General features: G+C 39.1%; 1 protein-coding gene across 1 annotated transcript in view; it reads left to right on the top strand.

Moving 5' to 3' along the window:
- Positions 1–25,669, top strand: part of RP1 (RP1 axonemal microtubule associated) — a 264,400-nt gene that overhangs the window by 168,122 nt on the left and 70,609 nt on the right. The window contains exons 34-40 of the mRNA XM_043507860.1: positions 3,766–3,979; positions 5,408–5,598; positions 8,668–8,878; positions 15,616–15,770; positions 19,303–19,381; positions 21,296–21,427; positions 21,579–21,760. Coding sequence (XP_043363795.1) covers positions 3,766–3,979; positions 5,408–5,598; positions 8,668–8,878; positions 15,616–15,770; positions 19,303–19,381; positions 21,296–21,427; positions 21,579–21,760 — 1,164 coding nt within the window. The remainder of the gene's footprint in view (positions 1–3,765; positions 3,980–5,407; positions 5,599–8,667; positions 8,879–15,615; positions 15,771–19,302; positions 19,382–21,295; positions 21,428–21,578; positions 21,761–25,669) is intronic.

Raw genomic sequence — 25,669 nt, 5'->3', positions numbered from 1 at the left:
TGTGCAGGTGTCCCTTTCTGTCATCCAACCCCAGGAGTGACTCTAACTAATGACACATCCCTGTTAGGATAAGGGAGTCCACCTATACACCCTCACAGTTCAGGGCCAATGGACAGCCCATGAAGCTAGCCTCCACATCAACCTGTTGGGGCTCAGGATAGTCAGGAACAATTGCCTCCATTTCCTGTCCCTCATTAGGAGCAAGGCAATCAAGGTAATGATGGATAACATGTTCTGCATGTTCTATATTAACAAGTAGGGAGGAGCAAGATCCCTTTCCTTGGCTACTGAAGCCATAAAGCTCAGGAACTGGTGGATAGCCCACCACATCCAGATTTCAGTGGTCTAACTCCCAGGCATCCAGAATACCACAGCCAGAGATTTCTCCCACTACTATGAATGGGACCTGGACACACCCAGGTTCTTCACATCATGCCCCAGAGATGGGGACTGCCAGAAACTGATCTTTTATGCCACTTCAGAGAACAGGAAGTGCCTTCTCTTCTGTTCCAGGGGAGGATCTATGTCACCACTCCCTGGGGGTGCTTTCCTTCTACTGTGAAAGAAGAGTGTTCTGTGCCTTTCCCCCACCTCCCTAATTCTAAGGGGGCTGAATGAGATCAGGCAGGACAAGGCCAGAGTTTGTTCTTCGCATAGCACTTACCTGGCCAAGACAAGCTTGATACCCTTACCTGCTTCAACTCCGTATCCAGCTATCAATCAAATTCCTGACCATGTCTCAGGGTGTGGCTCCTTGATGGTTCTATGGATGTTATTAAACAGTAGAAAAATGTTAACCCATACTACCTACGTACCGAAATGGAAGAGATTTGTCAATTGGTTTGGTTGTTGCTACCTTTAGCCTGAGTTGGTTCCCCTTTCTCTCATCCTAGGTTAACTGCTGGATCTAAAGACATCTGGGTTATCCATCAGATCAGTCAAGGTATACCTGGCCACAGTTTCAGCCTTTCAACCCCCAGTCAAGGGATTCTTCATTTTTGCTCACCCAGTATCATCTAGATTTATTAAGTGTCTGGGTAATCTCTTCCCCCACATTAGACTCTGACCCCATTTTGGGACCTCAACCTGGTTCTCAACCACCTCGTGAAAGCTCCATTCAAACCAATGGTGATCTGTTCCCTACTACATTTGTCAATGAAGATGGCCTTCTTAGTTGCCATCATGTCAGCACCTAGGGTCAGGGAGATTGGAGCCTTGATGGTAGATTTCCCCCCTGCCTCCCTTACAATGTTCTTTATGGCAAGGTCATTAAAGTTCCACAATCTAGGTTCCTACCAAAGGATTTTCATCCTAACTATTCTATCCATCTACCAGTATTTTTTCCAAAACCTCAGAGTTCTAAGCAGGAATCCTATTTCCATATCTTGGATGTTAGAAGGGACTTTGTCTTCCCCCTGAACATGAATAAGCAGTTTAGGAGATCACCTAGACTCTTCTTCTCCTTTGCAAATAGATCTAAGGGGGATCCTATCTCTGCTCAGAGACTTTTTGAAATGACTATCAGATTGTATCTCTGCCTTTTATGACTCTGCAGGTGCTCAGCCTCCACCCCCTCAGAGGGTGAGAGCACATTCAGCCGCATAATAGGCAACATCTACTGCATTTTTTTTTAAGAATGGTCCAGTATCTGTGAGATGCAGAGCCACCACTTGGATTTCAATCCATACAGTTTCGAAGCATTAAGCCCTGCTTCACGCCATCAGATCTGATGCAGCACTTGGCTCTTCAGTACTAGCTTCAGTTCTGGACCCTGTTCTGAAGCCTCCTCCTCCTCCCGGGGATACTGCTCAGAAGTCAAGTGAAGTGGAGACACTATTCAAAGAAGGAAAAGTTATTCACCCTATCCAGTAACTGAAGTTCTTCGAGAAGTGTGTCTCTATGGGTTCTCTATTACCCATCCTTCCCCTCTGGTTTGGTTGCTCCCTAGGAGATGCCTAGGTAAAAGAACTGAGGGAGGTTTGCCCATGCACCATGTATAGCTTTGGTATCTGCCATGAGGAGGCATAGGGCGCATGCCTGGGCTGAACTGCTAGCCAAGGGCGGATTAGGGTTTTGTGGGGGGCCTCTAGAGCAGAGCAAGTGGGGGCCTCTCCACCACTTCTGCCTGCAGTTTACTCCTTCCCCACCAGCATGTCGAGGCGTGGGGGCTTGCCTTGTTCAGCCCACCTGCCCTCTCCTCCTGTGCAGGTTGGGGCGTGGGAGTCCCCATTTTCCAGGACCTCCCCCAATTAGCTGGGGCCCCTGGGCCTGGGCCCCGTTGGCCTAGTGGCTAATCCACCACTGCCACTAGCTAGAAATCTCCTATCAAGGGTATAAAAGGCACGTGCACACTTGAAGTGTTGCACCGATAGGGACACACATCTTGAAGAGTTACAGTTACTGTACAGGGTGAGTAACTCTTCCTTCATGCACAGATTTTTCCCTGTATTGCCTTAATTAAGAACCAGTTACTTAATTGTACTTGCAATCTGGCTGCCAAGTCTGGAATTCTAGTAAATGGATGTTTTATCACCTGAAAGCGTTTTTAATATTAGTGTAACTTTTATACAAAAATAGCTATCATGTTCTATAGCACTTTGGTAACCACAGAGTTGTTCTTCACAGAGCTGTTTACTAATATATCCATTCTAAGTGCCTTGTAGTTTTATTTATTAGGATCCCATAGTACATAAATCTATTTTTTATAATTTTTATCTGAAATACCGTTATTGTTAAAATTCCAATTGTTTTCACCTTGATTCGGTACTGAGAGGCTAAAAAAATTTCCAGCTAATCAAAACTTATTGACCATTGTTAGCCACATTGGGGCTCACTGGGCCCTCATTTGGGTAGTGTACAAAGCAGATGGGATTGTTATAAAATGAAAAGAATGCATTGCACCAAGCTGTCCTTGAATCATATAGATTTAGTGCTGCATTAAATTTCCTCTTTTGACTCCTCGCTCGCCATGGTCCTCTTTTCCTTCTCTTTCCCTTTGCCCTCTCCTTTCCTTTACTTCTTTCCTTTCCCTTTCTTCCCCATTGCTCTCTCCATTCTGTTCCTCTTCCGTCTTTGTCTTTCCCATCCTTCTTTCATCTCTGCTTGTGTCTCTTTATCTCTCCTACCCTCTCCCATCACCTCCTTTTCAGTCTTTTCCCTCCTTTTTTCTCATGTTGTACAGAAAACAAAAGACAGACTTCTCTGCTTTCTAAGAGAGAATTCAGGATTATAGAAAATCTTTTCTCCCAATGAATAAACTTTTTCCAGAATGTTAACTTTCCTCTGAAACCCTACTAATGTATATTTGCATAATAGATCCTGGAAGCCAGAAACTCACAATAAGTATATCAGAACCAAGATTTTCTAGTGATATTTTAGTATCCAAAAGCACATTATAGCATAATTTGGAATAACTGATTAAATGTCCCATATGAGCCAAAGATCAAATGAGCCTGCAGTCATTACTAATGAAGGGCCTGAGTCACAATGTTTGGAATCTAATCAAGAACTGAAATACGCTGTTCAGAAGCAGGATTTCCTTTTCAACCATTATAGATATAAGCCAGTCCTGACGTTCAGATCCTGATCCTGATCTAGATCCAGGTCCAAGTTTCCTCTGAAGTTCAAGCATATTCAGATCCAAGCTTTTGGTTTAAGTTCATTTCTAGTTATTACACTTTGCATTTATGCTGAGTGTGTGTGTGTGTCTTTAAAGAACAAGTATTCCATTTTTGCTGCTTTTCAAAGTATTTCTCCTTTTTGCAGGTGGATTCATTTTTAATAGAGGCAGTTTCTCTGAGCCATTTGCAAAAGGTAGTTGTAGGACATGATGGAGAAGGATATGGGGCTGGAATGTACCTCAAGATGATAACAATCAAGAAATCAGAGGATTCAGATAAAGAATGGATCTTTCCATGTTGGAACTGGCTTGATACTCATCTGGGAATACATGAGACTGTTTGTGAGATTATAGCAATAGGTAGGTCCTTCTGCAACAAGACTGAAGTCAATGAGAGTTCCACCTGCTTATATCAGAAGTTAATTTGACTGAAGGTCTTTATAATTGCTATAATATCTTTATTTGGCTGTAAACATCACACACATTTTCAGCATGATTTTTCTATAATAGGAAACACACTGCTAAGGTCAGAGATAATATAATCTAATGCTGCATAGTGCACTGTGAACAAAGCAATAGCCCTCTGAATTAAATTTAGCATGTTAAAATTTAATGGGGGATTAGAATGTGAGAAGAGGCCTCATGGGGATAAGTGGCTTAAAGTAGAGTTTTAATGCACTAGTTTTCAGCCTATTGGGAGCCAGTTTTAAGCTAGGTAAAAGTTACTTTAGTGGTCTCAGTTTAGTCCTTATCTGAGGGCATTCGTCCACACCCACAGAGCTACTGCACTGTTCAGTAGAGCTGTCGCTCCGTTTGGCTGAAGACCATCATTGTGGCAGGATTGCAAATCAAAACCTAGGTGCACATGGCAGAAAGGCATTGGGAGGTGCTCACAGCAGTCTCTCATGTCCAAACAAGAAGTAAAATTCATCAATCCCATTTAAAAATAAGAGGAAAGAAGATTGCTGTAATCAGGTGTTGTATCTTATAAAAATAATGCCAAGAAGATAGATGCACCAATGGAAATGAACCTCCCAATTTAGATCCGTAAGGGGAAAAAAAATAAGTAGAAAAGCGAGAAGCAATGTGTCTGTATCAGATACACTTAGAACGCACCATTTAGTTTTCTAGACTCATTAAAAGTAGATTTCTCTGTGTTGTGTTATTTATTATATCACAACATAGAATCATTTAAATGTGCATAGGATGTTTACATAAGATTGTTTAAACAGATTCCAAAATTAAAGGTCCAAATGTAGCAGACCTGGAATTATTCAGAGGGTTTTTAGCATTGCTGTATGTGGATCTGGCTAATGTGGGTTTAGAGCACTTCATATATATGTTCAGCTCTCAGTATCATACAACATATTCTTATTTAAGGTTTGATTGCAAGTGGGGATTTCATTGATATACACCAGGTGTTATGCTTCAGACTACTATTGTTTCTAAATGATATAAGTGAGATAGTGAGTTGGTGACATTGATTACTTCTGTCAAAACATAATTAGGGTTATTAAAGAGGCTGCATGTTCTTTAATAATTAGTTCCAAAAAGGACACTTCACATCCAGAAAATATTCTGTAAATCTAAAGTTTGAAACACAAAAGAACATTAAGGTTAAATCTTGATTGAAAAAATGCAATAAAGGTATTGATGTGTTGTTGCCATAGATACAACATAACCTTCAAATACAGCTGTTTGTGTACTGTAAAGCCTGTGGTCCTAATATATTATGCCTTTCTTTCATGCTGTCTTCTTTCCTCTTTCTGTTTTGATCATTTTTTAAAGGTAAAAGATTGATTTATAGTCCTAAACTGCCTCAAATCAACATGCAGTCCTCAGGTCTGTGGATAATGGACATCATTGGATCTGACGTCAACACTGAAATGGATCCTATACACCTTTCTTTCATCTTTTATGGAGACCTGAATCACAAAGAGTTGGCTCTTCAAATTACAGGAAAAGCAACTCAAATCAAAGTAGTTTAATCTTTCTCTATTACCAGAAAGCTTCTAAGAATCATGTACTTAATGATCCTTTTAATTCCCGTAGAAATCGTTCATTTAGGCCAAATTTCCAACACGATTTCTAAACCTGTCTGTGCAAATTGGTGCACACAGTCATTTTTGTCGACAAATGACAGGATTTGCACATGCACAATGGCATTATCATGAACAAATCCTGCCTGATTTTCAGGCATTGTGTGTTTGCATATGAAAATTCCGTGATTTGCTAGTGCATATGGTTGTGCATGTCAGACTGCAGGCAGGAAAATGTGGTACTTCGTAATTTAATCCACAAATATGGTGTATAAAGTCAGAGATACCAAGTGACTTTTTTCTGGAGTCAGTATATGATAGGGTAAAATGCCCTTGTCCCTTTTCCTCCCTAAACCTCATTATCTAATTCTTCTTCCCTTCCGCTATGTTTCTCCTTCCTAACTGCTTTCTCTCTTCCTCCTATATTCACATCCATTCCATTCCCTTGTCTCTTTTGCTTTCTATCTCTGTCTTTCTTGCCCCTCCTTTCTTTTTCCTTTGCCTAACTCCTTGTTTCCCTATCAGGGTCCTCCTACCTTATGCCACTCTTTCATCCTTTCCCCCTCTCTTTCTGCCTCCTTTCCCTGTCCTTCCCAACTAATTAAAACATCAACAAACCTTTGAGACCAACATTCAGTCAGTAGGGAGCCTCTCATTTTCCCACATCCTCACATCCTTTTGGGAATTATACTGCCTTCTCTGATAGGGGGGCTATTCCTGTTCCTATAGTACTTATTGACACTCTGCTCTGCTCTGCATGTGCTACAGACACAGTGAGGAGTGGAGCAGTAATTAAAATGAACGCTGCTGAAGCAGACTCAGAATTGGAGTAGCTCCTAACTTGGCCGTAAAGGAGGGGAAAGAGCCTCCACTATGGGCATAATCCACTAAGAGGAACTCTTAGAGATTTAATTTAAAAAACTGAAATATTTCATTCTTGTCTGCTGCTCTTTAATCTACACCGATGCTAACAATTTCCACCCACCACACCTACCATAGCAGCCTAATACTGCTTGGGGGAGCATTTCTTTTCTATTCTGTAGAAGGCAGATTCAAATGAATACTGCTCCTAACCATTTGAGCCTATAACTTACCCCAATGTGTGTCTCGAAAGCAGGACATTTTGAAGTACCTTATTGGTGGGTTATCAACCAAAAGTATAAAGATTGTTTATGCTGGAGAGCGTTGGTGGCTGCCAGCATGCATATCTTTGATCTGTCAGTAACCACAGGTCTCACTGAAGCTCATGGGTATGCTAGTCACTTTAAATGAGGGAGCAATTAAATACCTCTTTGTTCAGAGATAGCTGAAACAATAGAAACCACTGTCCAAGGTATTTGACCTCCTGCGAACACTTGAGCAAGAACTAATTCAGGGAGAATCTGAGTGGTTTCCCTGGGGCTTGTGGGGCTGGGGCATTGATTGGTGGAGCTGTGGGTGTCACAAGCACTCAGGATCAGAAAGCTAGGAGAGCACTGGTGAGTGTGGCCTTGGGAGGAAGTCAGGGGAGAGTTTCTTTTGGGAACAGGACTGGCTGGAAAGCTGGCTTCGATCTGTGAGCAAGGAAACTGCCTCCTGTTTGTTTCTACTATGATCAGGGCAGCAGGACTTTGTGTACGTTCTTTGTAAATATGATTTTCGTAAAAGAACTATCTGAATCTATCATCAATTTCTCTTCCTAATGGAAAAAACCCAACAAGGCCCCAAATATTGGCTAATTGCTTGGGCCAAGGGACAACAATATATTCAGATTTCCCAGTGAATAATATGAAGGTCGTGCATAATGCCACATTGAATGAACTGCCTTTTTGGCTGATAGGGATTGTCTAATTTGAGTAGCATAGCAAGTAAGCAATAGTTCTCAAACTGTGGTCTGTGGAGTACTTGCTGGTGATTAGTAGAAAGCAGACACATCACACTTCACTCGCTGCTGCTCCTCCTTGCTCCCAGCTGCTTCTATAGACACCAGAAGAGCCTGGATATGAGCTGGAAACAAGGAGGAATAAGTCTGGCTGTCTCCACTGAGGGCCCTTTGCTATATAAAAGGAATATGAAAGTAGAGATGCCCGGGGTGAAGAGAGCGAAGTGGCCAGGCCACATGTTCAGGGCACCAGATAGCTGGACAGCTTGTGTAAAGGAGGGGAGCCAAGGAGGGAGTGGGGGAAACAGATGGGAAGTAGAGATGAATCCAAGAGTAAAAAGAGACAATGTGCTTTCCCTGTTGTTCCCTCAAAAGGACAAGAGATTTATTGCCTTTAAATATAGTTACAAATTACATAAGCACTTTCCTAGTGTTACTTATCCATACAGTGGCATGGCCACAGGGATGTTGTGCAATGACTAATGGGAGCTGAGGGGATCTGTTCGATCATGAATCCAAGGGGAAGGGTGCCAGAGGACAATCTGTCTACTAAAATGTGGTTCACGCTATGGAAGAAGTCTGAGAACCCTTTAAAGAAGTGAATGTGTTTCCCTAACTACGTAACCTACTCAAAATTAAATTAATTGACTTTAAAATTCACACTTAATTACAGCAGTTGTTTTTACTGTATGTTGTAGGGAACACTTTTTCCCCCAGGGGATTCATGGTCTGGTAACTGAAATTTAAAGAACACTTGAGCTTTTCATTGTATTGTTAGCAAGTTGAGATGAGCCATTTGGTCACTTTCTAATCAATAATGTTTGCAAACAGTCCCCTGCATCATTGTGAATTATACTGTCTAATTTTGTTCAGTATGCAGTTTTCCCCAGTGACTCTTATGAGAAAAGTCACCAATTCTCTAGTATTCAAACCTCTAGAGAGCCATTCAGCTCATGCAGTTAGCAAATCAATTTTGTACGGTGAGTAAAAGAAATAAAAAATAAATTAAAAAAAAAGGTAACAATTCTAAAACTGCCACAATCTTTTAATCTCTGAGATTTGTTAAATTATTATATATAACTGACAAGTATATTAGATCTGGTATTGCTATAGTGAGATTGCATCTGACTTCTCTTTTTCTCACATAGGATGAACTGGCAGACATTGGCTCAATCTACAAGATTCAGATAACTGGCCCACACACCAAGTTAAATCAGCCTTGGCACCTAGACTTGCTGCATATGAAGCACACAGGCATGAACCAGGAGATGTGGTTAGCTTTTAACTGCTCGTTCAAACATAACGAAGATAAATGTGTGGAACTGCCAGCTCTCTATGCAGACCAGGATCCTTTGCCTGGTAATTTAAGCCCTTTTTCCTCACTGAGGGTCAGGTTCTGTCCTTGGATGCACATGCGCTTCTAATGTTGATTGCAGTACATGCTATAAGAAAAGGAGTACTTGTGGCATCTTAGAGACTAACAAATTTATTTGAGCATAAGCTTTCATGAGCTACAGCTCACTTCGATGTAGCTCACGAAAGCTTATGCTCAAATAAATTTGTTAGTCTCTAAGGTGCCACAAGTACTCCTTTTCTTATAGCATGTACTGCAATTGAGTACTTGTGGCACCTTAGAGACTAACAAATTTATTTGAGAATAAGCTTTCGTGAGCTCACGTGTAGCTCACGAAAGCTTATGCTCAAATAAATATGTTAGTCTCTAAGGTGCCACAAGTACTCCTTTTCTTTTTGCGAATACAGACTAACACGGCTGCTACTCTAGTACATGCTATGTTCAGGTTTCCAAAACAAGAATTTTGTCCTAAGAATCTAATGTGATAAATGTACATCAAAAGCTAGAGAAGGCAACACTTCTTTCCCCTAGAAAGGAAGTCAGTCCAATGAAGTCAGTCTTGGGGCAACCTTTGCAACAGCTGATGGCAAATTAAACGTACCTTGCTGATATAAGATTTCAATCTCTTTCATATTGTATCAAGCACACAATAGCATGTGACATTTAAAAAAAATAGATTTATTGATCCTACAGAGTAAAATTGGTCATAATGAATCAACTGAATAAATGTATGATGTATTATGTAGTGTATAATATTAAGCTATCCTTTCTGTAAATAAGGAATAGATTACTTATTTATAGAAAAAATTTTTGGGATTTTTTTTTAGTAATGTCAGATATGCAAAGATCCAATACAAGCCAGGGGCAAGATTTTTAAAAACCTGCCAGGGTCAGTTAGCATAGAGCTATCCAGAAATTTCAATTGCCTTAGTTAGTGTTTTATTGATGTTCATGAGGAATTTACGGTACAGAAACTATTACTACAGCAAAAAAAGCTATATTAATTTGCACAAGTTCAGTTTTTCTGCACATTTTTCAAATAGTAACACAAGTAAATTATTTAGATGTATGCTGTCACAAACATGACAAAATGATGATTAATTCAGAAAATATTGGTAAGAGCAGCCTTTTGCATATTGATAGCTTTCATCCTTGGCCATTTAAGAAAAAGCTTCCCATTTATCCAATTCATTAGAAAAAAGAGAAGTGATAGGGATAGTACAAAAAGAAAAGGAGTACTTGTGGCACCTTAGAGACTAACAAATTTATTAGAGCATAAGCTTTCGTGAGCTACAGCTCACTTCATCGGATGCATTTAATGCATTTAATTCTTTTTGCAAATACAGACTAACACGGCTGCTACTCTGAAACCAGGGATAGTACAGATCATGTCCTGAAACTATTGGCAACAGCAAAAAGGTTTATTGACCGAGGCTACAGTAGAGAGGATGTTGTATTGGCTAAACAGAAGTTGTTTGGAAAAAAATGAAATTTCTCTGCACTCAGAAAAAGATGATAAAATACTTCACATAAAAATTTAAAATCCTAAGCAGTTTTTCTTAACCATTTTATCCCAAACGGAACTTGAACAAACTCAGCAAAACACAGTCAAACAAACTCTTTTAATCATTGACTGCATGTTGGTATGCAGAATGTTGTGTGATTGAGTTCCAACCTGTATCCATTCACCAAAAAACATTGTTCTTACTTTGAACCTGGATGATAAAAATCCTAGGAACAGAAGAAGGACACGGGGACACACGCACACACACGCACACACACTCATCAGCATGAATCCTGTGGAAATGACCTCCTGCTCTAAGAACAAAACACAGGCACCTATCTCCTGAGTAAAAGGATTCCTTTAACCTCTCAGTGTTATTAGGGATGACTTACTGATTTAAGCCCAGCCACAAAAGGGAATGCTAAAAAAATCAAAATTTAAACACTTATCAAAATTCTTGTGAATGCATAAAACACAAAAACAAATTCCCAAATGTGCTAATTCATAACCCCAAGAATGTCTAAAGCAGAAATGATGTCTATGAGGTGTTTATTTTCATCCACTTCTTACTTTTCAGTTCCTCATCTTCTGAGACAAAATAGAACTGTGTGAAAATTCAGATTTTTACTTTGTGAATTTTTCCCAAGCAAAACAGATTTTTGAGTAATTTCCTAGAAATCAGGCACTGTTGTGAGTAACACCTCTGTATTATAGGCCTCATGAGCCCCCAACCGAAAGAAAATGTCCTCAATCCTGCATAACCTTCTGCATGTGAATAATTTTATGCATGTGAATAGGCCCATTGGGTTTATGTGTGTCTTCAAGATCAGAGTCAATGCTGTTCATAGTCCCTGTACTACATGTGATTTTTCTATAGGGGAAAGTGTTGTTTCTGTGGCAGTGTTTTATATCAGAGTCACAGTACTAAATCAATCTAAATTTTCTAACAAACAGGCAACTTTTCTTTGCATACCAATTTGCTTACTGGTGACAAAGATATTCTAGAGTTTTATTTGATTGCAGTCATTCATGGCCTGAAAGAGACAGCAGGACATGGAGATGCCTTTAATAAATCCCTTCTTAGCACAAGACCAAATAAAATAAAACACTTTAAAAGTAAACAGATCATTGTGTCCCTATCTCTTAGCCCCCCCTCCAGAAGATAAATAGAAAGATCACTTTAGATAGCAAAGTTAAAGATAAAAGGTAAACCCCAAAATACACAACCACTTTTACTGTCAGCACCAATTGCCTGGTTATAATAGAGGCCATATCAGTATCACCACATCCCTTATCAACTCTGATTTTCATGGGAATTTTCCAGGAAAAAAGTACCCTCATCTTTTTGATCTTTACTCAGAGGCAGTCTTTCAGTAAGTAATATCCAGTCCCAGACGTATCTCCCCTCTCTCCTTGCGCCGCCCCCGACCCCATATACACATCTAAACCCTTCCTTGTAAAAAAGCAGGGAGACTTACACTTTGTGTTCATGTCTCCTATGTCACCCCACTAGCCTCAGCTGGACATGTTGTTGGTTCTGTGTCCAGTCTATCCCATTCATAGTTTCAGTTTCCAATGCAGAGTCATGCTTTCTCCTGTTATGGCCTGATCTGAAGGAATGCCAGCAGTGTTAGGAGTGTAGAGCTCATCCAGTACCAGGGAGGCAAAGCAAGTATTGCATTGGATTCTCCCAAGAGTTCAACCTTGCCCTGTCTGCCAGCTATAGGACCATTTCCATCTCCTTAACACAGTGCCCCCTCACATGCAACAATGGGCAGCTCCCAAGTTACCACAGTGCTAAACGAGTAGTTTTCAACCTTTTTTCATTTTCATTTATTTTTTCAAAAATTTCAAATGGAGGTGCAGACCCCTTTGGAAATCTGAGACATAGTCTAAGCTAATGTGTAGTCTATGGAAATCAGTTGTAAATTTGTAACAGTGATGTTAACTAACCATTGCAACAATTTGCCAAGGATTGTGGTAGATTCTCCATCACTGGCAATTATTAAATCAAGATTAGATTTTTTTTCTAAAAGATCTGCTTTAGGAATTATTTTTAGGAAGTTCTATAGTCTGTTATACAGGAAGTCAGACTAGATCATCACAGTGGTTACTTCTGGCCTTGAAATCTATGAATAAAAAATCCTTCTCATCTCATTCAAACAAGAGGTCTATTGACTTCAATAGATCTACTTGCATGAACAAGGTAAGCTGGACTAGGCTCTGGGTGCATCACAACAATGACGTATCTTGTTTCCGCTGACCCAGAGAATCCTGCATCTTAAACCCTAGTTTTTCCAATGGCAGAACAACTTGCTGCCAAAATATCACCTAGGCAGATCATTTGCTTTAAAATGCGTGGGTCAGATCCTCAACTAGTGCAAATCAGTGCAGCTTCATTGACTTCAGTAGAGGTAGGCTAATTTACACCCCTAAGAATATTTAGGCACCTTAAAGAGAGTACACTAGGCCTCAATCTAGCAAAGCACTTAAGCACCTTCTTCAAGTACTTGAGTAGTCCAGTTGCATCAAGAGCTTTGCTGGATCAAGACCTAGACTAATTTTTTTAAAAGTGATGGAGGAGTCCTTGAATACGATAAATAATGCCACACTGAAATGAAAGGTATTTTTCACAAAAGAGGCTTCTTTACGTGCCATCCCCGTACAGTCAAATGATGAAGAGAAACAAAGATGTTTCCACCTAACAGAAATGTGTTGCAACATGTACATAAATGACAGGTTTCAGAGTAGCAGCCGTGTTAGTCTGTATTCACAAAAAGAAAAGGAGTACTTGTGGCACTAACAAATTTATTTGAGCATAAGCTTTTGTGAGCTACAGGAAGTGGATCTCTTGTGTGGACTGGTCCAGGCTGAGGTTGATGGTGGGATGGAAATTGTTGAGATCATGGTGGAATTCCTCAAGGGCTTCTTTTCCATGGGTCCAGATGATGAATATGTCATCAATGTAGCGCGAGTAGGAGCATTAGGGGATGAGAGCTGAGGAAGGTTTTCCTCCTTTCCTCCCCCTGCTGCTGGTGATGGCTCATCTTAAGTGATCACTCTCCTTACAGTGTGTATGTAAAAACCCATTGTTTCATGTTCTCTGTGTGTGTATATAAATCTCCCCACTGTATTTTCCACCAAATGCATCCGATGAAGTGAGCTGTAACTTATGAAAGCTTATGCTCAAATAAGTTTGTTAGTCTCTAAGATGCCACAAGTACTCCTTTTCTATGTACATAAATGTTACCAGTGTGGATAGATACAGCCCTTATTACTTGTTAAACTCAGTCAGTATGCAAAATTGGCCTGTAAAACCCTTACTTCAGTGACATGAACTTTTTATATTTTAAAAGGATTAGAAAAATGACTGTATAAGATGTCACAATATTTGGATTCACCCTTTTTTATTATAACACTCAATCTGAATAGCACCAGCTTGTGAAAAGAGCTGTAGGAAAAGTTTAAAAATAAATATCTTGCAGAATACTTTTTTTTTCTCTTTTGCCATCACCTACGCATGAGAATAAACGACAGCTTTAGCTTGTGGTTTCTTAATTTTTCACAGTGTGTTTTTAACAATCAGTTTTAAACCTTCCATAAATGTATCAAGGGGAATCCAAGAAACTTGCTGCAATGAAGACCTCATGATCTTCTGTGAATTTTAATACAATTCCTGTGTATTCTGTAGCATTCTGAACCTAAATTCTGTAACCTCTCTGATTTCTGCAGCATACTGGTGATGATTTTGGCATGAGTGGGAGCTGAAACGTCTGAGATCCTGGCAGATCTGTGGACTTTGATTGAATTTGTGGGTGCTCAGTACCTCTGAAATCAAGCCTTAAACAATAATTGTGATAGGATGTGAGTTCATCAGCCAGCTTACTTGCCCTTCCATACACAAAAGTGTGTGTGTATTGGTTGATGAACCCACAACCTAAAGTGTGACAATTGTGGTATAAAATGGCTTATTATTTAAAAATAATAATAATGATAATAATTCATAATTACAATTATACTACTTCCCCTTCTGAAAGGAATCTGAGTGTCATATTGCTAAAGCTAACAGGTTCTTCTTTAGCTCAAGTTGATGCTTCTAAAACAGAAGGATCTGAGATAGTTAGTCATTGTTGCCTCCCTGTAGTTCCTAATAGCCTGGGTGTATAGCTGGCCACAGATTTGTTACATTACTTTGCTCTAAGACAGTGGTTCCCAACCTTTCTGAAAACATCCATATTCCTATTCCTAGAAGACTGTGGTGCCCGCGGGAACTGCATTGGAGACCCCTGCTCTAGGATATTGTTCTATCAGAACTAAAAACATCTTTTTGTTCTGTGTGTGTACATTATTCATTAGCACAATGGTGTTCTGGTCCGAGATTTGGGTTTCTACGCATAATACAAGTAATAATAATTAATATTCAGATACTGAGCAGAGGAAACAATTAGCTGCTTCCTCTGTTTAAGGATTTTCCCTGTTCACCCCTTCCAAATCAAGTGTAATTGTAGTAAGCAGGAGCTAAGGTTGAGATTTTCAAAGCTGAATATGAGATTTAGCCACACAACTCTCGTTGGAATTAGTAGTAGTGTAGCTAAATACCCTTGTTTTGTGTGATTAATTTATACCAGTTTATATGCAGTTTACTCCATTAATCTACTGGATTAAGATGCACTGGTTTCAACCCTGCCTTACATCAGAGCAGGGTGAGTCCATTAAGATGTAACTATATTGACAGTGTAAATATACTGTCTAAATTACAATGGTGCAAATTTCTGTAATGTAGACAGGGACTTAATCTCTCTGTGACCCACTTCTCCTTGTATAAAATGGGGATAATACTTTTTCCCACCCTGTGTCTCTCTTGTATATTTAGATTGTAAACTACTTGGGGCAGGGATCATACCTTATTGTGTGTTTGTACAGTGCCTAGCACAATAGGACTCTGATCTTGGTAGAAGCCTCTAGGTACAACCATAATACAAATAATACTTAATAACTTGAAAAAAGATGAACTATGTAGCTATCTATAGAGCTGCATAACTGCATTCTATACAGACCCTGCCTCTAATTAAAAACTTTTAAGGTGCCATTTTATGGTACTGTGCCTTTCCTTTTTTAAGAATATATCAAGTGATCCTCACATAAAACAATACAATATAACCTAAGCATTTTCATTATGAGACAAGATGACACAGAGTTTCCCTTTTTATACTGAATGATTTAAAATTTTTCTTTTAGTTGTGGAATATTCCATTCATGTGCACACTGGAGACATAAAGAAAGCAGATACCAGTGGAGAGGCTTATCTTTGTATCCAAGGAGCGAGAGGTGACTCCGGGAAAAGATGGCTTAATAATTCAAGAAGTGGACCCATCACTTTTGCCAGAGGCCAGGTAAAAGAACTGAGGAAAAATAATTGAAATTGTAAATGTCTGCTTAATAATACCGCACATTTACATAGAGCTTTTCATGCTAAAGGATGTTAAAAGTACTTGACCAGCCTCCTCATTCCATATAGGGATCATTTTACTTACTACTAAGTGACAACCATCTCTGGGATGAAATGTGGTTGTTCTTCTGCACCATCAACTTGCACAACAGAGAGATAGTTAAATTAATGAAGTATTTTTGTTCAGAAAATTAGATTACAAACCCCTTGGTGCAGTCACTTATCTAAACTATGGGCCAACTGCACCATTGGTGGAAGTGCATAGCTCTCCATAAGATATCTTAGCGTTGTGCCTGATTAAATGAATATGGCACTGTGTGTTTTGTGAACCATCATGAACCCCTACCTAGCAATATAAACAATAAATAATAATAAGGCAAATGTCTCATTCCAATCCTCATTCTCTTTCTTTAGTTCCTCTGTTCAGAAATTCCTTATTAACCTTGCAAAAATCTTCTTGGTTTTTGAGAATTCAAAAACTTTTGCAGAAAAAAATCCTGAAACAACTGTTGGCAAGGGAATAGGACAGCTAAAGAAAATTTCAGATCAAAATCTTACAGATACCTTGTTAGACCTCAGTGTCTGATACAAATTCAGGTTTGCAAGACATAGTTACATTTTTATCGAAGGTCAATGTAAAATCACTCTATACGGAACCTACATGCATTTCTCTGTTACTAAGCTTTTTGCAGCTGACAGCTCCTCAACACTGAGTGGTGTTGAATGAATACTGAAGAATGGAAAATGAAGAACCAATGAATACTGCTCCAGTACCACTGTAACTGGAATCAAGGTTATCCAGATTCAGTTTAATGCTTGCTGCTTTAGTCACCCCAGGGCATGATGAGGAGAACCTCCTTGTCAAAATCCAGGAGTTGCCATGACTGCCACTTTGCAAAGATATATGGGAGACACCTTGACCCCAACTCATCAGCGGAAAAGCAATCTGGACTACTTTACCGACTATCTCTATAGCGGATGCTTCCACATTGTGATGAACAGAATGGGAATGAGCTGCTTCCACTGTAAGAAACTCCTTCCTCATGACTTGCCTGATGAGAGACTGCCTGGCTTTGAGCTGCCATGCTCTGTCTGGTGCAAGCTCAACTTTTTCAAAGGCGGGGTGGTGCGGTGTGAAGCAAATGACCACACCTGGGGCCCTGGGAAACTCTTGTGCAGTTGAGAACGTTGCACACCTACTTGATGGCTTCTTACCTTGTGCTGATCTATCAGCTGTTGAAGGACTGAAATATGTGATGCCTACCTAAGTACTTTTGACATTTGTCTTTTTGATTCATACATCTGTATTATCTCTCTACTTTGAGTATTTTCCATCTTTATTGTGCATCCACTAATAACAATTCCACAAGAACATATGAAATTAAACCTTTTGCTGATTTTTTTTACTTTAATAGATAGACATTAGTCTGGTCTCTGTACCTCAAAGAATCTTCTACTTGACATATATTCTCTCTGTGCTCTAAACCCTCCTCTCTTCATTTTGTCTGCTGATTTTCATTCTTAAAAGTTTCAGAAACCAGGCTTTATGAAAAACAAACTGGATCTTTGCTGCTCATTTCAGCCTTCCTGTTAATCTAATTAATTTGTATAGTTCTGCAGCAGAGTGTAAAGCCCTATCTGATATCCAACAAGTATGGAGTTAATTCCCTGCTCAGACTTTACAAAGGAAATCAGGAGACAGTAGTTAACGAGGACTTAGAACTGTAGGGCTACCCAGGCTTTGAAGGAGAATGTACAGAACTCAGTGGGGCCATATATTTGGTAGGTAGGTGAGGATGATACTTAGAGAAAGCAGGATTCCACAAGCAGTTAATATTAATAATAATAAAATATTAGTGGTGGCTGAGAAGGGAGGTGGTTCTGATTTCTTTCTGCATATATAAGGCTTCTGTGTTTTCTTTATTCTCCTTGTAATGAATTGAGTTTTAAAGTACCCTTTAAGAATAATGTATTGAGACAGAAAACTCATGGACTGACTCACTGATTTTGTGAGTGCTGAGTCAGCTGACTGACTCCAACAATGAAGAGACTCCTGTTCTTTGAGTCCTCAAGTTTTTCTTTTTGCTTTTCTTATCTAATTTCTGTTCCCCGTCTCTGATATGTTTGGTTAGGGGAGCAACACCATCACCTGGAGCAGGATTCTTCCATCTATTGGAGTCCAGTATCTTGATCTTGTACTTATTGTTTAAAGATTCTAGAGTTCAAGTAATAACAGCACTCTTTGGATTAATGGTGCTCACTACTCTCCTTACTCTTCTTTACCCTATGTTCCCTGATGACAATCTGACAAAACACCTACTTTTTTGACCTTGATACTTCACCCTTCCTCTCAGATGAGAATTTGGCCACAGTAATCCATGTGTTCATCGCCTCCAGGCTGGGCTGTCGTAATTCATTGTACCTGGCACTGAACATGGTAGCAGTGCAGGGTTTCCATTGCCAGTTCAAGTCTCTGGCCGGATCTTAAAAGCCATTACTGGGTCAGAATCAATCTACATCAGCAACTGCATCTTCATTCAGAACTCACTTGGACAACTGTTCCTCTCTAGAATAGCAAAGCCTGGGAGAAGTTCATGAGCGCCAGAGATAAAGCAACCTTTAGTTGTGGAGGTTTTGTTGTGGAACAAGTTTCCCAAAGAGGTCAGACTAATTCAATTATTTATTGCATGCTTCAAGATCCTGATCTTGGAGGCAGGAGTCAGCAAAATATTTAAGTACATTCTTAACTTTAAGAACAAGTAATCCCATCCATATTCAATAGAACATGCCCTTAATTTTAAGCAGCTACCTAAGTCGCATGTGCTTAAAGTTAATCATTTGCTTTTATGAGAGCTTTCCCACCTCTAACCAGACTGAAGAAAGGTGTTTGAAAAAGAGTGAGAAAACAAACAAACCAAGAACTGTTTGTGTGTGTGTGTGTGTGTGTGTGTGTGTGGATGTGTCTGTCTGTCTTTCTTTCTTATGCCAGGAAAGAAGAAGATCAAAAGACTCCATTAAGTTCACTAAGCTCTTCACCATGCAAATCTAAGGTACTTGAGAAGCTCTCTTGTGTGATGGAGATGACTTCCATAGAAAACCCTAATATAGATACATAGGTATAATGTTACTTCTTATAACAGTCATAATTCATCCAATTTAGTTATTTCATCCTACAGGCTTAGAAGAAATCAGTACTGGAACTTCAAGCTGAGCATCAAAGTTGCTGAAAATACTGTTTATTAACTATAGTGATATTTTAAAATTAATCAGAAAAGTCATACTAGTCACTGACATTGGAAATATCAATTACAGCACATACTGTTTTATTATACACTTGAAAGAAATGGAATGACATGACAAGGGAAAAGTAAAGTGCACTAACATACAAAGCAATGTCAACTTATTCAGAGGTAAATTCATGAGTCATACATACCTACCAGTGCAAAACCACAATTTAAATTATTCTCAAATTGCAGGTGGATGTTTTCAGAATCAAAGCAGTTCACCTTGGCAAGCTGAACCAAGTTCTTGTTGGATTTAAAAGTTTTAGAAAAGGTACATTATTTTAAAATATTTAAAATTTTAATATACAGCATTGCATTGTAACAAATACCATATAATAACATTGATTATCATCAGATGTAATGGGGGTCAGAAATGCAGAAAAACATCTGTTAAAATTATGATTACAGATCATATGTTCAATGAGATCTGTTCTATTTGGAAACTAGTGAAAAAAATTGAAATTGCGGGACCTTTTCAGGTTTTTTCCGTGTTTTGTGTTGGATTGTATATAACCTGGCTTCACTTAAATGCTCAGTGTACTATAGGAGAATCATAAGCAGTTTCCAGTGAATTACACAGTGAAAAATTATGAGGCATTTCTTGTTTGTTTTTTACAATAAGTGACTTGTTTGATATATTTGGTTCTGCCAGTAGATTCAGCAAATATTTTTGTTTTCCAGCAAAAGTATGTTGTGTTTTCTTGTTTTGCATCTCATTTGGCTGTCATTCCCCACCCCCCAGTACACACATACACTGTTTTAACTTTTCCATTTTTAAAATGATTGACATTTTTATTAAGTATAAAATAAATGCTTAATCACTCAGGGTGAAATGCTTTCCTCCTCTGCCACCAGGGGAGAGGAACAAAGATCAATCCGTTGAGGTAAAAAGAGGGGCAGGGAAGAGGGGGTGTGCTGGCTCCAAAATATTGTCCTCGTTTCCTGTGGAAATCCATTCACAGGTGTTTAAGGGGATGTGGGGTGGGGTGGCAGGCAGAGAAAGCTACACTCTCTGCAGCATCATTTCTCCCAACTCCCCTCCAATTCTCAGTATAAATAATGCTTGGAACTTCAAAGTAGATAGTAACAGTTGGGGGCAGTGTGGGATCATGGCTCCTTCAGGACTCTCAATGCAATGCGGGCCAAGTGGCCATGTGAAGACCCAGAGAAGAGATGCAGGTAGTCCTGGCCTCTGCAGATCTCCTGAGATCTGCAAGTTGCATACCATCTCTGAGAATGGCAAACCCAGTTCCCCATCCCTACGCCCACCATTGAGAGCAAGAACATGTGGAAAATTCAGGAGCCAAATTCATGGAGTTTAAAGTTATTTATATAGGAAAAACCCTATCAGGTTGCTATTTGCCTCTTATTCCTTAAAGTGAAAGGGTGAAATCCTGGCCCCACTGAAGTCAGAGTCATAACTGCCATTGACTTAAGTAAGGCCAGAATTTCACCATAAAAGTTTCCTCCTATTTAGGATTAGCTGAAAAACAGTCAGAGATATGTCAGGATCAAGTGCAGTTCAAGTGCCTCAAGCCAGTAGCTTCAGTTTCAGTGGGGATGAATGTGGACTTGTTTCTCATTTCTAATCCTCAAAGGCTGACGATAATATACCAGTCCTGGAATAATTCATTGTTATACGCGAAAGGGCCATTTTAAAAACATTCTTTATATTACAGGTTTCAGAGTAGCAGCCGTGTTAGTCTGTATTCACAAAAAGAAAAGGAGTACTTGTGGCACCTTAGAGACTAACAAATTTATTAGAGCATAAGCTTTCGTGAGCTACAGCTCATGAAGTGAGCTGTAGCTCACGAAAGCTTATGCTCTAATAAATTTGTTAGTCTCTAAGATGCCACAAGTACTCCTATTCTTTATATTAGTTTTCTTTTGTTTCCTTCCTATGTTGCCAAACAAGTCATGTCACACGGGTACAGTGTAACATGTATTTATTGCATTCTTGGGTCAGTAATATTCCTCCTATGGAGCAGGAGAAAACTATTGAGCTACATGGGTTATAATCACAAATAAGAAATCTCTATAGCCCCAAACCTGGGAAGTATTGCATGTCTTCTGTGAGTTGCCGAGTCCTCTGCATTCTTGTTTAAATCAGAAGCGTCAGACAGTATAGGCAGAGCTTATCATTGTTACTTGAAATGCAATAAATTAATATATTTGTTTTAATCAGATGACTGGTTCTTGGAAAAAATTGTTATAAAAGAAGAAAGTTCCCCTTTTGCCACTCATGTCTTTGCATACAATGACTGGATCAGCAAACAGTCAAAGAAAGATTTTACAGAACTAGTAATTCCACTGAAAGGTAATGCCAACAAAATGTTCTTTGCTTACACAGATTAGTGTTTCATGACTAAGTATTTTTGAGTAAATTACAATTTATAAATTAATGTAATGATTTACGGTGACTTATAAGGAAGATATGTATTCTGAATATATATTTCTTATAAATATAGAAATGACCGTGACATCTGATCCAGTAAAATACTTTGATACTAAAAGCAGAGGACGATGGCAAATGTGTGTGTACTGTACACACATACCAGAAAAAGTTCCTGATATTCAAGTTGTTGTGTTTGGAACAAAAAGGAAATCTGCTGCACAGAAGGTTCAGAATCTGAAAAATGACCCTTTTTTGGTTAGTTTCTTTTTAATTATATTTTATATGGATCTTAACAATGTGTAACTGGGAAAGGTACATTGTGTCTTCTATGTGCCATATTGTGTACACAGATTGCTTTATTGGTCAGAGTTGATATTTGACATCTCCCATGCACCAAGAAAACAGTACTACTAGAACTACTGGTACAGGAAGTGAAACCAGATATTATCGGGATATACAGAAGCATGGTGGAATAGTAGTCACAACTGGAGTACAGGTATTGAAGGGTATGTGCTGTTTAGGAAAGAAAGAAATAAAGATAAATGTGGTGGAGTAGCATTGTATATTAATTATGAGATAGACAGTAAGACGTTAGCAGTGATGGAATCGATAAAACAGAATCAGTTTGGGTCAAAATCACATTGGGGAAGAAAGCTACCAGAGGCTCCACTGGGATAGTGCTTGGGTTCCCTAAGATCTGATATGGATATGGATAGAGACCTCTTTAATATTTTTAATTAAATAAATACTACTGGGAATTGTGTGATCCTGGGATACTTTAATTTCACAGATATAGATTGGAGGACAAGTGCTACTAATAATGGTAAGGGTCAGATATTCCTCGATGTGATAACTGATAGATTTCTTCACCAAATAGTCATTGAGCCAACAAGAGGTGATGCCATTTTAGATTTGGTATTGGTAAGTAGTGAGGACCTCGTAAAAGATCTGGCTGTAGAGGACAACCTTGGTTCAAGTGATCATGAGCCAATTCATCTTAAACTAAATGGAAGGCTAAACAAAAACAGATCTGCAACTGAGGTCCTTGATTTCATAAGAGCAAACTTTAAAAAATTAAGAGAATTAGTTAGGGAAGTGGACTGGACCAAAGAACTCAAGGACTTGAATGTGGAGGAGCCTTGGAATTACTTTAAGTTAAAGTTGCAGAAACTATATGAAGTCTGCATCCCAAGCAAAGGGGAAAAATTGTAGGGAAGAGTTGGAGGCCAAATTGGACAAGCAGGCATCTCAAATAGGTTATTAAGAGAAAGCAGACAGCCTACAAGGAATGGAAGATGGGAACAATCAGCAAGGAAAGCTACCTCTTGGAGATCAGAAAGTATAGAAAAAAAGTGAAAACTATAGAGAAAAATCCAAGTAGATATGGAAGTGCAAAGGAAATTAAAACCAATAGTAAAATGTTCTATAGCCATATAAATGAAAAGAAAACAAGGAAATAAGTCGTACTGCTTAACACTGAGGATGGGATGTAGATTAAAAATAATATAGGCATTGCCTAATACTTAAAGGAATACTTTGCCTCATTTTCTAATAAGGGTAATGAGGAGCTTAGGGATAGTGACAGGGTGGCTAATGGAAATGAGGATATGGAAGTAGAAATTACAACATCCAAGGTAGAAGTAAAACTTAAAAAGCTTAATGGGACCAAATTAGGGGGCCCGGATAATCTCCATCCAAGAATATTAAAGGAACTGGTATATGAAATTGCAAGCCCAATAGCAAGGATTTTTAATGAATTCATAAACTTGGCGGTTGTACTCTGTGACTACTTGCTAATATAATATTTATTTTTTAAGAAAGGAAAAGAGAGTGATCCAGGAAACTACAGGCCCATTAGTTTGACCTCAATTGTATGCAAGGTCTTGGAACAAATTTTGAAAGAGAAAGTAGTTGAGGACAAAGAGATAAATGGTAATTGGGATAAAACACAACATAGTTTTACAAAAGGTAGATCGTGCCAGAGCAACCTGAACTCTTTCTTTGAGAAGATAACTGATTTTTTTAGTCAAAGGAAATGCAATAGATGTAATTTACCTGGATTTTGGTAACACATTTGATACAATTCCACATGGGAAATTTATTAGTTAAATTGGAAAAGATGGTGATCATTATGAGAAAAGAAAGGTGGATAAGGAAGTGACTAATGGGAAGACACAATGGGTCATACTAAAAGGTGAACTGTCAGGCTGGAGGGAGGTTACTACCAGAGTTCCTCAGGACTCAGTCTTGGGAACAATCTTATTTAACATTTTTATTAATGACCTTGGCACAAAAAGTGGGAGTGTTCTAATAAAAATCATGAATGACACAAAGTTGGGAGGTATTGCCAATATAGAGGCAGACCAGAATATCATACAAGAAGAGCTGGAGGACCTTGAATACTGGAGTAATAGAAATGGGATTAAATTTAGTAGTACAAATTGCAAAATCATGCAATTAGGGATTAAAAATTAGATTTTTTGCTAAAAACTGGGGAATTATCAAATGGAAGTGACAAAGAAGAAGAAAGACCTGGCTGTATTATTTGATCACAGATTGACTTTGAGACAGCAATGTGATGCAGTTGTGAAAAAGACTAATGCAATTCTAGGATGCATCAGGCAAGGTATTTTCAGTAGAAGTAGGGAAGTATCATACAAGGCATGGGTGAGACCTCATCTAGAGTACTGTAGACATCTGGTGTCTCATGTTCAAGAAAGATTAATTCAAACTGAAACAGATGCAAAGAAGGGTTCTTAGGATAATCAGAGGAATGGAAAACCTACCTGATGAGGAGATTCAAGATGTGATCGGTTGCCCCCCTTAGGATGCCACCTGATGTACTGGGATACTGCTGAGCCTGCCTGTTCTGCCATCTTGAGCACCCTTTTTACCTGTCTTGCTGAGCCAGGCTATTAAGCCTCCTCCAGCACACACACAGGCAGGGCCACATCAGTTCTGGGAAGACTCAGCTTAAGGGACTTTCCCCAGCACTCAGGAGTCCACCTGCCTTGGAGTGCAGACCCAAAGGTATATTATGAAATCCTCCTCCTCCCTCAATGTGGAGGAAGGTATGCACAGCCTCTTACTCTACCCCCACCCCTCCAATTATGAATTGTACACGGGGTTATATTATAAACAAGAAATAAGTTCATTAACTACAAAAGGTGAATTTTAAGTGGTTAAAGAGAGAGCAAACAGAACAAAGCAGACTACTAAACAAATAAAACAAAGCACACAAGCTAAGCTTGTTTCACTAAAGAAATTGGTTACAAATTGTTGAAGACAGATTACAGAAAGTCTTGAAAGGCAGCTGCACTGGTCTCCAGTTTGAGAACTCAAGTATTATTACTCACAAGCTAGACGCCCTTCCAGCTTGGGCTCAACCCTTCACCCCGTCAGTTCAGTTATTGTTTTCAGGTGTTTCACAGCCTCTCTTTGGGTGGAGAGGCAGAGGAGAACCCTGATGATGTCACTCCCCTGCCTTATATAGCTCTTGTGTAATGCGGAAACCCTTTGTCTTCCAGTGGACAAACACCGGCATTCCAAAATGGGAGGAGGGGTATCCCTTACCAGGTGTCTCTGCTGGGCTGTGGCAGCCACTACTCGTAGGCTGTCTCAAGCATCCACAGGAAGATTAAGCTTTTTTACAGTCCATTGTCTTTTCTAATGGACCATTAGCACTGTCTGGCTTTCTCATTGTTGTACCTGAAGGGCTAGTTGTGGGTGACACCCAAAGTAACCCATTTGAAATACAGATACATAGTCAATATTCCTAACTTCAAGTATGGGCATACAAATTGGATAATCACATTCAGTAAATCATAACCTTTCAAATGATACCTTACAAGATCCATCTTGCATAAAGTACATCTCAGTTATGTCATATCCATATCATAACCATATTTCCATTTAAGAATATGGAGTGTAACATCACACAAGGAGCTTGGCTTGTTTAGCCTAACCAAACAAAGGCTGAGGGGAGATATGATTGCTCTCTATAAATGATTCAGAGTGATAAATACCAGGGAAGGAGAGAAGTTATTAAAGTTAAATGCCAATGTGGACACAAGAACAAATAGATATAAACTGGCCATCAACAAGTTTAGGCATGAGCTGCTGAGGAAGAATTGAAATTAGATGAAGGTTTCTAACCATTAGAGG

This window comes from Dermochelys coriacea, chromosome 2 (assembly GCF_009764565.3).
Source record: "Dermochelys coriacea isolate rDerCor1 chromosome 2, rDerCor1.pri.v4, whole genome shotgun sequence".
NCBI classification, from domain to species: domain Eukaryota; kingdom Metazoa; phylum Chordata; order Testudines; family Dermochelyidae; genus Dermochelys; species Dermochelys coriacea.
The sequence above is the reverse complement of the archived record's forward strand: the minus strand, read 5'-3'. Positions and strand labels throughout refer to the sequence as shown.